The sequence below is a fragment of the Benincasa hispida genome, chromosome 8 (assembly GCF_027475165.1).
Source record: "Benincasa hispida cultivar pf3 chromosome 8, pf3_genome.v1.1, whole genome shotgun sequence".
Lineage (NCBI taxonomy): Eukaryota > Viridiplantae > Streptophyta > Magnoliopsida > Cucurbitales > Cucurbitaceae > Benincasa > Benincasa hispida.
Window position 1 is genome coordinate 53,024,545 of NC_143485.1, and position 10,052 is coordinate 53,034,596.

The 10,052-nt window shown below is 33.1% G+C and overlaps 1 protein-coding gene and 2 long non-coding RNA genes across 3 annotated transcripts; 1 reads left to right on the top strand and 2 right to left on the bottom strand.

Moving 5' to 3' along the window:
• The first annotated feature begins 1,545 nt into the window (after window positions 1-1,545).
• On the top strand, window positions 1,546-3,992 carry LOC150034670 (uncharacterized). Its single transcript, XR_016531526.1, has 4 exons — window positions 1,546-2,010; window positions 2,099-2,168; window positions 2,337-2,463; window positions 3,748-3,992. It is a non-coding gene; the product is annotated as an uncharacterized LOC150034670 (long non-coding RNA).
• Window positions 3,993-7,197: 3,205 nt separating this feature from the next.
• CXXS1 (thioredoxin family protein CXXS1) lies at window positions 7,198-9,211 on the bottom strand. The gene is made up of 3 exons (XM_039039388.2): window positions 9,048-9,211; window positions 8,547-8,669; window positions 7,198-7,589 (listed from the first exon to the last, which is right to left on the bottom strand). The coding sequence occupies exons 1-3, from the start codon at window positions 9,150-9,152 to the stop codon at window positions 7,443-7,445; spliced, it is 375 nt and encodes a 124-aa protein (XP_038895316.1). The 5' UTR covers window positions 9,153-9,211; the 3' UTR covers window positions 7,198-7,442.
• On the bottom strand, window positions 7,824-8,263 carry LOC150034671 (uncharacterized). The gene is made up of 2 exons (XR_016531366.1): window positions 8,123-8,263; window positions 7,824-8,009 (listed from the first exon to the last, which is right to left on the bottom strand). It is a non-coding gene; the product is annotated as an uncharacterized LOC150034671 (long non-coding RNA).
• Window positions 9,212-10,052: the final 841 nt, after the last annotated feature.

Here is a 10,052-nt window from a genome sequence, read left to right on the forward strand (position 1 = left end):
GTTACTTTGCATAGTTATCTATACGACCATGCCAAGCATGCTTCACCCCACGAATACTACCCCGCATCATAGAGGTTAGCTAACAGTGGCAGGAACATCAAGTGAACAAAATGACTTAATTTATCTGAAAACAGACTTCCACCCATCATTTGTAGTATATATGCTCGCGCATATCTTATGACGGTTTCCTCGTCTGCATCATCTGTGAGCTCACGAAATTGTGTTCCTAACCATATTAAACTTATGGTGACATTTCGGTCCCGTCCAACCATTTGCTGGGTTGTTCACTGCTGCAATTATACCAGCATGTCGATATGAAATTAAACACACCTCTTCGTGTGTTACATTTTCTCTCAGGTGTTTCATACTTAGTGATCTCGAACAAGCCATCATACCGCGGTACTGTTCATGTAACAAGTGGGAAGCATTCGGTATTTCATGCTCGCATTTTATGGCCGTTTGCTCACATTTTAACATGAACTATGAAGATTTTATTGAGGACTACTACAAATTGTCAACATATGATGAATGTTACTCTCCTCAATTTCAACCTGTACCGCATGAAGATTATTAGATCACGCACCCTAATATGTCTATCTTACATCCTGATCCATCGTTGTTGAGAAGAACTGGTAGACCGAAAAGTTCACGTTATCACAACGAGATGGATTGGACAGAACCAGTCACTCGACAACGATGTGGATTTTGTAACCAGTTAGGACATAATCGAAGGTCCTTCGTTACTAAGACGGGCTCCAGATAGTTAGGGATTGAATAATAAATAATTTTTTTTTATTATATATTCATTTTATTGTATATTCAATTTTTTTATTATAATTTATAGTATATTCAATTTTTTTATAATAATCTACTGTATATTCAATTTTTTTTTTTTTTTGTAATCAATAAAGTTTTACATTATAATAATCTAATATATTCAATTTATAGTATAATAATCTAATACATTCAATTTATTGTCTAATGATTATTCAATTATAGTATAATAATCTAATATATTCAATTTGTTGTATAATGATTATTCAATTATAGTATAATAATCTAATATATTCAATTTGTTGTCTAATGATTATTCAATTATAGTATAATAATCTAATATATTCAATTATAGTCTAATGATTATTCAATTATAGTATGATTATTAGCTCTTTTTTCTCTTTTTTATATATATTTCTATGGAAAGTTCAAATAAAGCGAAGACTCTCGCTCTCTCTTAAGATCTCGCTCTTTCCTAAGATCTCGCTCTCTCCTAAGATCTCGCTCTCTCAATCCCGTTCTCTCCTAATGTAACACCCCGAATTTTCACTTTTTATATGAATTCAATAATTTTGTTATTGGAGGGCATTTTTGAAATTTTGGATTTGAAGTATAAGTGTGGAAATTTAAGTGTTGACGTGAAAATTATTGAATTTTGAAATTCAATTTGAAAATTAATGACAGGAATTAATTTTCTTTTGAAAAGGAAAAGAAATAAATAGTATAAAGTGGATTAAGGAAAAGATTTAAGTATAATTATATTTTTCCTTTTTAGTTATTATTATTATTATTATTTTAAATAAAAAGACAGAATCCATCCCCATCTTCCTCACGCGAGCCGCTCCCTCACTACCCAAAAATTCCTTCCGCCGCCGCCTCCCTCTCTACTCAGATCCGGATCTCGCCGCCTCTAGCACTCGCGCCGTGCCTCCAGCCGATCGTGCGACCAACCGCCGCACCTAGCCCAGACGTCCGTCGCTAGTGCTCGATCCGTCGCCGTCGACGCCAGTCGAAGTGTGCCGCCATCGATTCCTTCCAGTTCAACTGCGTCGGTCCTCGTGCACGAACTAGGTCCACCGCGCATCGCCCTACTCGTTCCGCTGCCATCGCCAGTTTGCTCCTCTAACTGCCTGCCTGTGTCGTTCATCGATTGAGCCAACGACCTCTTTCATCTAAAGCACTACCCAGCCCACCCAGCCCCCTGCTGCCATCGATTGCTGCTGGTTCTGTGGTTGGGTAAGTTGTTTGGCATATCGGTTAATTTTAGGGTTACCCACTTGATTTTGGTTTGGATTTTAATTTACCCATTATGGTTGGATGCTAGATTTGGAGTTTGGGAGGAGAATTTGTGTACTGTCCAACGGCTGTTGAAGTTTCTTCTTCGTGAGGTTTTGGTAAGTTTCAAGGCTTGGTAACCCCATTGCTGATTGGTTTGGTGTTGAGCCTTTGTGTGTTAGTGAGGTTGTCGTTGGATTCAAAGAACATATTTGGGCTAAGATTATTTGAAGTTATTTGAGATTGTTGGAATTTAAGACCTAACCATTATTATTGAATTTGTTTAGATTGGAACTTTTGCTTGGGAGTTTTGGAACTACTTTTGAACTAAGCCACATTTTCGGTTGATTCAAGTCTTCCAAAGGTTGTAAGAAGATTAATTGTGTGGACTAAAATTTGTGACCAAATTTTGAGGTAAGTAATCTTACTACTGGAATCGCTTTTGTGCCAAGCGATACACTGTAGATTTAACATTGAGAATCCTAGCAGATTTTCTTTGAATAATTTTGATTTTTTTGAGGTTGAATGGACTGCTTATGAAGGATATATGAGCATGTAGTAATATATCGGAATATGATTACGTATGAGCTTAATTTGGATTTTTATGAGTTATATTAAATGATGATTGAGCATGACTCTTAAATTATGAGTTAAGTAGCACTCCTATTGGAATGCCTTAAAGCTAAATGAGCATTAGACATTTGTTGACCTATATAGTTATGCAATTTATTATGAGAATGTGTAGACTGTATGATATATTACGAAATCCCGAATACTGCATTGTTTACATGATTTAGTGCATGAAAGTGATGTGCTACAGTTGATTCATTTAAATCTAGATTAAATATGTATGTTGAGGTTAATTAACATGAGGTTGATGATGAGGAGATTTTAGAGGATTTAAGATTAGGTGAATGTTATATGTAATATGAAGTTAGATAAAATCTCCTTTCCTTTCCATACTATGTGACTGCATGAAAGTAATGCACGTCCAAGGGCGCTAGTACATGAAAGAGATGTACTATGTTTGGTGTGTATGAAAGTGATACATACCTTAAGGGTACTAGGGTGTACGAAAGAGGTACATACTCAGTGGATTTTGTGTATACGAAAGAGGCGTATGCCTAACCATGTGTACGAAAGAGGTACGCATCCCTACATTTATAGAGAGGGTCTGGGGTGTACGAAAGAGGTACATACTCAGTGGATTATGTGTATACGAAAGAGGTGTATACATAATTAGATGTACAAAAGAGGTACATACTTAGTAGGTTAGGTGTATACAAAAGAGGTGTATACTTAACTAGGTGTATGAAAGAGGTACACCTTCAGTGGGTTGTGTGTATACGAAAGAGGTGTATACGTAACCATGTGTACAAAAGAGGTATACATTAAGTGAGTTTATGTGTATACGAAAGAGGTGTATGCATAACCATGCGTATGTAATAGATTGTGTTTCCTTCGGGATTCACCAGAGGTTGTGGGTCCTACAGGACTTACTAGAGGTAGTGGACATACTCAACTACAATAGGATAGAAATAAGTTTTTCATGTATATATGTGTTCCCTGAGGACTAGAGCAGTTTATATGTTCCACTAGGGATAGGAATCTAGAGTACATAGATGTCTAGCCTGACCCCAGTAGTGGGGTTACTTACTGAGTATTTCATACTCATTCTTTCTTATGTTGATGTTTCAGGTAAGAGTAGAGATGCACCGGCGATGGCGCAGTGGAATTCATGATTGAGCCACTGGGACTAGTTTTTACGCTTCCACATCATGAAATTTAGAATCCTTATTTTACCCTTAATTTCTAGTTTTACTGTTTGAAACTTATTATGAAGGATTGTTACTTTTATATTTTAATAGTCTTTACGAATTATGGGTACCCTATTATTGTTTTAAAAATTGCATATAATTAATTGCTTTTGACTTTCTCTTGTCTATTTAGCATTTATTTCAACATTACTGAGCGTCGTTTCAAATCCTATGCATGTATTTATTTTAGTAACGGTCTAACCTAAGTCCTAGGGGGTCGGGTCGTTACACCTAAGATCTCGCTCTCTCACTCTCACTCTCGCTCTCTCCTAAGATCGCTCTCTCTGTTATTGTTGTTATTTTTCCATTAATGATTACTAGCTTTCATTTCTTCTGGAACAATCACAAACACTTTTTTTGTTCGTAGACAAAGCTAATTTGGAATTGTCTTTCATTCCAAGGCATAACTTGTATCCATGTGCTTCATATTCGCCTAGAGTTCGCTCCCAGAAATATAACCATCACCACCCCCTCATGTCAATCCCACAAGCCTCTGTCTAATTCGAAATGATAACAAAATGCATAGGTTGTTAGAAGCAGTTCGAGTACACAGATACATATAGTATACCATCTCATTACTTTATTTCCTCTATGAGGGAAAAAGAAAAGTAATAAACCTGCAATCTCGAGGGTGGTTTTGTGTCGAAACTTCAACCTTCGACAACCTAAGCGAGATTCGCGAGATTTCCCTTGTCGAAGGTTGAAGTTTCGGCCTATGTATTGTTTCCAATTTTTTCTTTGTTCGTCGAGTTCTCAACGTTCGACCTCCACATTAGTCGAGTTCTCAACATTCAACCTCTAGCCTCGAACTCCCAAAACAACAATATTTCTCTAATAAGTTTTGAAAACAACAATATTAATATTAAAGGTCCGTCATTTGTGTATAGGAAAGGTATTACCACCCTCACAATACTCATTTAGAAAACTGTGGCAAATTTAAATCTTGAATTGAAAATATTTTTTATTTTTTAAAAAAGTAATGTCTTACTTTATCCCCCATTATTCCAATATTTTAAATAAGAGAAATTCTTATATATAGAAAAATTCTAAAATTATTTAACTTTATAGCAAAATGTTTCAAAAGTGAATTCTTATAAATAGAAAAATCCTAAAAATATTTACACTTTATAGTAAAAAGTTCCAAAAGTGCTTTCATTTTTGGAACTTTTAGAACTTTTTGTTATAAAGTGTAAATATTTTTAAATACTTTTTATATTCTTTGAAATAATGATTCCATGACATAAGTTGAAAAAAAGTTCATCAATTGAGCTATGTTAAAATTGAGGAAAACTTCCTCACTAAAAAATGTGAGAAATTATTACAATTTCTCAAAATTCGTCATAGGATAGCTTTTTAATAAAATATTTCTTTTTAAAATATTATTTTAATTAAATTTGTTTTATCTTGGATTCAAAATCTCAGATTTCCCAAGATTATGAGTTCTCATCTTGAAAATCTAGAAAATCGGTCTCCGAAATATTTTAGAATCCTTCATTGAAAATTTTAAAGAAACATCATTGAAACAAAATTTTAAAAGAAAAAATTAGGACATTTTTTTTAACAAAACTCAAACGATTAAATGTTAAAGATTTTAAAATAAACTTAAAAGTCTTGAAATGAATAGAGAAATATTACCAAACAAGTTAACATCAATTTAATACGGAAATTTATATGGACAAAATACACAATTTAATCATGTATTTAAAGCGACAAACAAATAAACAATAATATTTACAAGAATATTAGAAGTTTAACTAAATATATCGGAAGTCGATCTCGGATTTTCAAACAATCGATTTTCTCAACTCAAGATTCTAGAAAATCGGACTCTCAAATATTTCTAGAATCCATTATCGTATAGTTTTTTACGGAAGTGAATATGAATAGAAAAATATTAACAAAATTCAAATAACTATTGTCAAGAATATATTAAGTTGCCCACGAAGAGAATAATAAAATAGATATGCATAAAAATAAAAAATAAGCAAATCCTAAAAACACAATAAACAATACTATAATTAAAATGAATTAAGTAAATCAAATCAAAATGCTAATTATATAGATAAATAGATAATTCTTTCATGTTAAAATGCAAAAATATAAATAAAACAGAAAATAAAGATAAATATAAAAAATAAACAAAATTTAACGATAAACTAACAATTAAAAAATAGTAAATAAACAGAAAATAATAATAATAACCAATTTTTTTTATAAAAAAAAAGTTATTTTCTTTAAAAAAAAATAATAATAACAAGGTGGGTTGGTAGCCCACTGAAATAGGCGTTAGTGGCTCGCAACACATAAAAAAATTGAATTTTATTTATATATATATATTTTTTAATTAAATGATCTTTTTTTGTTTTTTTTTTCCCTTTTTCAATCTAATTTGTTTTTCTTTTTAATTCGGTTCCTTGTCGTTACAATCATCAGAGACAAAATACAAGGAAGAGAATGTTAGAGGGAGGGAGATTTAGATCGATCTATCAAATAATTTGGTTTGAAATTTGTCTCTCCATGTGTATATAAAATGTGTTTTTTTCCTAATTTCAATTTTTTTGTTCCAAAAAGATGCTAGTTTGTAAAATTCTAACATAACCTACAACTTCATTTCATAAAATATATTAACTTTAGATCACGTTTACTCCCAGAAAATGTAATCAACCAATCGTAATATGAAAAGTGGGGTCATTTAAATACGTTCTTAGAAAACTAGCTAACAATTTTTGTAAATTATGAATAATAAAAAAAAAATCTATTATGATGATAGCAATTTTCATTACGTAGTAGTAAACATCCTTAATGTAATAGTGAAACTATAAATGAAAAATATAATACAACCTAAATAGTCGTTTCTAAAAATGCAGGACTTGACGTCAGGACCAAGAAATATTTTGAAAGTACATCAACAAAGAAAGCCAAAATAGATGTTTTATGGACATTTTGAAAGTTATGACCAACTTAGTACTAAATTCTTTTTTAATAATTAGGCAATCTGGTAGTTCTACTTCTACCTCATTAGTTAATTATTTACAAAGCAAAACTCGTGTATACACATAAGAATGGTACCACAAGAATACTGAAAATTTTCTCATAAATGATCACCATAAAGATACAAAAAACATCAAAGTTCACTTGCGCCTAGTTCTTCATTTAACAGTGAATTTTGTGGAAGATTTTCTGGTAAAAAGATAAGAAAGAGACTTGAAATTCACTAAAATTGGTAGAGTTGGTCATTCAATGATTTTCCAGCCATGGAAGAAGTACATGAATGAAATCTCTGACCATCCAGATATGATATATGAAGAATACAACAAGGCACCAAGTAACATGACACCAAAACCCAGAACCCATTTCCTTAAATTTCACAAGCTCAGGATAATAATAACATGATGGTAGATGTAATTAAACAGAATGCAAAACAGTACAAAAAACTTGAAGTTACATGATGAGAGACTGGAAACCACATAAACAAGAGCCAGACCTACACCTTGTCTCCATCTGATGCCAAAACCACAACCATATATTACAACACCAAATATACATCATCACCAAACCAACCATAAAACCATTACATTATGCAACATGTATAGCCTCAGCATATGCACCTATCCTTTTCCTTATCTCTTCTGGATTTGCACCCACAAGCTTGTCAATCTGAGTACCATTTTTCATCACCAAGAAAGTTGGCATTGCCTTTATCTCCAGTTTAGCAGCCACTTCCTAACATGAGAAAATGGATATCACAAAGAAGATATGTTTTAATACTCTCTCTTGGCTATTGATCAGAGACATAAATTATCGATATCATTATCATACCATCAGTTATTTTTATAGCATGATTCTCCTTTTTCGAAGGTCTTTGATGATTATCAATGCTACTCAGAGTAGAAGTTCACTGAAATGAGCATGATTGACACGCCCAACTGCTTGCTTGTCTATCTCTTAAAGCCTATGTTGGAAAGCTGCTATTTCATAATCAGAATCTAGGGACTGGAAACTAATAACCATATGCCCTACCAGTGTTTTAAAAAGCACGCAAGCAAGGTGCTTTGTTCCATAAAGCTTCACTCAGGAGTCGGGCACATGCTAAAGTGCACGACTGAAACCTTTTTTGCAAAGCCAGCACCTTAGCCTCTTTTCCTATATTTCCATTTAACTATCTAAGGTTATGAATGAAAAGGAAGAAAAGCGACATCAATTATCATTGAAAAGAAGTTGCTGATATAGTCTAATACTCTGTTTAACACCTTCACCTGCAATAAATGAGTAGATTTCTCTATTTTTCACTCGTTTTTTCTCCACTGACTTCCTCTTTCTAAACTCTGTTGGCTTCACCTTATAATCATTTGAATTGTAGAATCAAACCAACAACAAATGACCACCTATATGGTTAGTTATTAAACCAAATAATCTTAAGATACAATGACTTGTTTGCATTACTTAGAAAAGAAATTTGAAAGCATGGAGTCTGAAAAGCAGATAAGTTCCTAGTAATGACATATTTATCATAATTTTGGACATTTGGGCATGTTTGAGTGATTTTGAAGAAACATACATTCAATCAATCAAATATGATTTTCATACCATCAAAATTGATTTTGACCAATTAAAAGCATGTTATGGAGTGATTTAATCATTTTAATCCTTTAAAAATCACTCCCAAACATGACTTGTTACCTTAACCTCATCAACATCGACAGAGAGAAACAGAACATCTGGGTAGTTAAATGCCAGTTCTTCAAAGAATGGATTCATGGCAACCGAAGGCATACACCAAGAAGCAGTGAAGTGCACAACAACCTAGAAAAAAAATCACATAGACAAATGAAAACTTGGAACTTCCATCTTAGTTAATTAGAACGACTAGTAAACCAATTTCACCTCAAAATAGAGCAAATCTTTCATTATACCTCATAACCATTTCATCCAATCTGCACTATTCCTCAATTTCGATACAAACAAGAGAATAAAATTACTTTTCCAGTAGAAAAACTTCATGGGGGCTGCCCTCAGTTCATTGGCTTTGAAATAAGAAGGCAGATTAAAACGAGAAATCATTCATAATTCCATCAAATATTTTCGCAAATGAGCAAAGAACACATTCGAAAATTATTCCAAAAAAAAAAAAAAAAAAAGATGTTCACAGCAAAGGAAGTGAGCTTCAAAAAGAGTACATACAAGAGAATCTTGATGAGTGGCCTTGGTCAAGTAGAAATTCCACGATTCCATTGATTCAATATTCACAACCCTAATCTGTCGCCACTGTTCTTGTTGCCCTTCCATCTCCACTTCAGCAACCCAGAATCTTGCCGAGTCCTTCAGCGATTGATAATGGGAATTTCGCTGTAATCCAAATGTTTGCGGGATCGATTAGAGGAGATAAAGGGTTGCTATGATTTTGGGTAGGAATCGGACCCCACTTCTTGATTTTATCTTATCCAAATTGTTTGATTTGATTTGATTTCGATTTGATTCTTCACTAGCTTCTTATGCAAGTTTTGAAATAGTAGCAAAAGATCTTCTTCCCCCTTGCATCATTCTCCACAAGTTTGTCTGGATTTCGTTATCGTTCTTTTGACTAATAATTAGCCCTTACTGGTTTCCAAAGTTTATCCTTTTCTGTACGGTTTGCATATAGGCTGTCGTGTCCCTTCTTCTTCTTCGCTTTTTACAAATGAAGGAAATCAAACTTTAGTCAATTATCACCATATTTGGCTGTCATGTTGCTTTCCTAAATTACTATAATTGTCATTTGAAGTGAATGAATTAATTTCTTTTTTTTTTTTTTCCTTCTAATTTTACTGTTGAAAATAGGGTTATTAACCTAGAAGCGTTAATGTAATTGTGTAAACCCCTAGGGTTTTCTACTATCTATTTATACAATGTGTCCCTATGTATTCGGTGTATCATATTAAAAAGAATAAGAAAAAGTCTCTATATTGTGATTTTTCTCCCTGTACTAGAGTTTCCATATAACTGTATTGTTATTCTCTTCCCTACTTTTATTTTTAACATGGTATCAGAGCTTAGGGACGAAACCCTAGCCGTTATGGAAGAGAACCAACTACAGTCGTCTTCTGCTAATGAATCTTCGAGTTTTGACATGAAAACTACTATTCGAGCGGCTATGAAGGAGTGTTTCAAGCAGCCCTACCGGAGTTACTTTCTGCCGTCCAGTTACAG

Excerpts from the sequence above, each read along its gene's own strand:
- CXXS1 (XM_039039388.2), bottom strand. The coding sequence starts at position 9,152 with ATGGAAGGGCAACAAGAACAGTGGCGACAGATTAGGGTTGTGAATATT. Across the intron at positions 8,670-9,047 it reads CCACTCATCAAGATTCTCTT|GTTGTTGTGCACTTCACTGC; the intron begins GTATGTACTCTT and ends TTTTTTTTCTAG. Across the intron at positions 7,590-8,546 it reads TCGATGTTGATGAGGTTAAG|GAAGTGGCTGCTAAACTGGA; the intron begins GTAACAAGTCAT and ends TTCTCATGTTAG.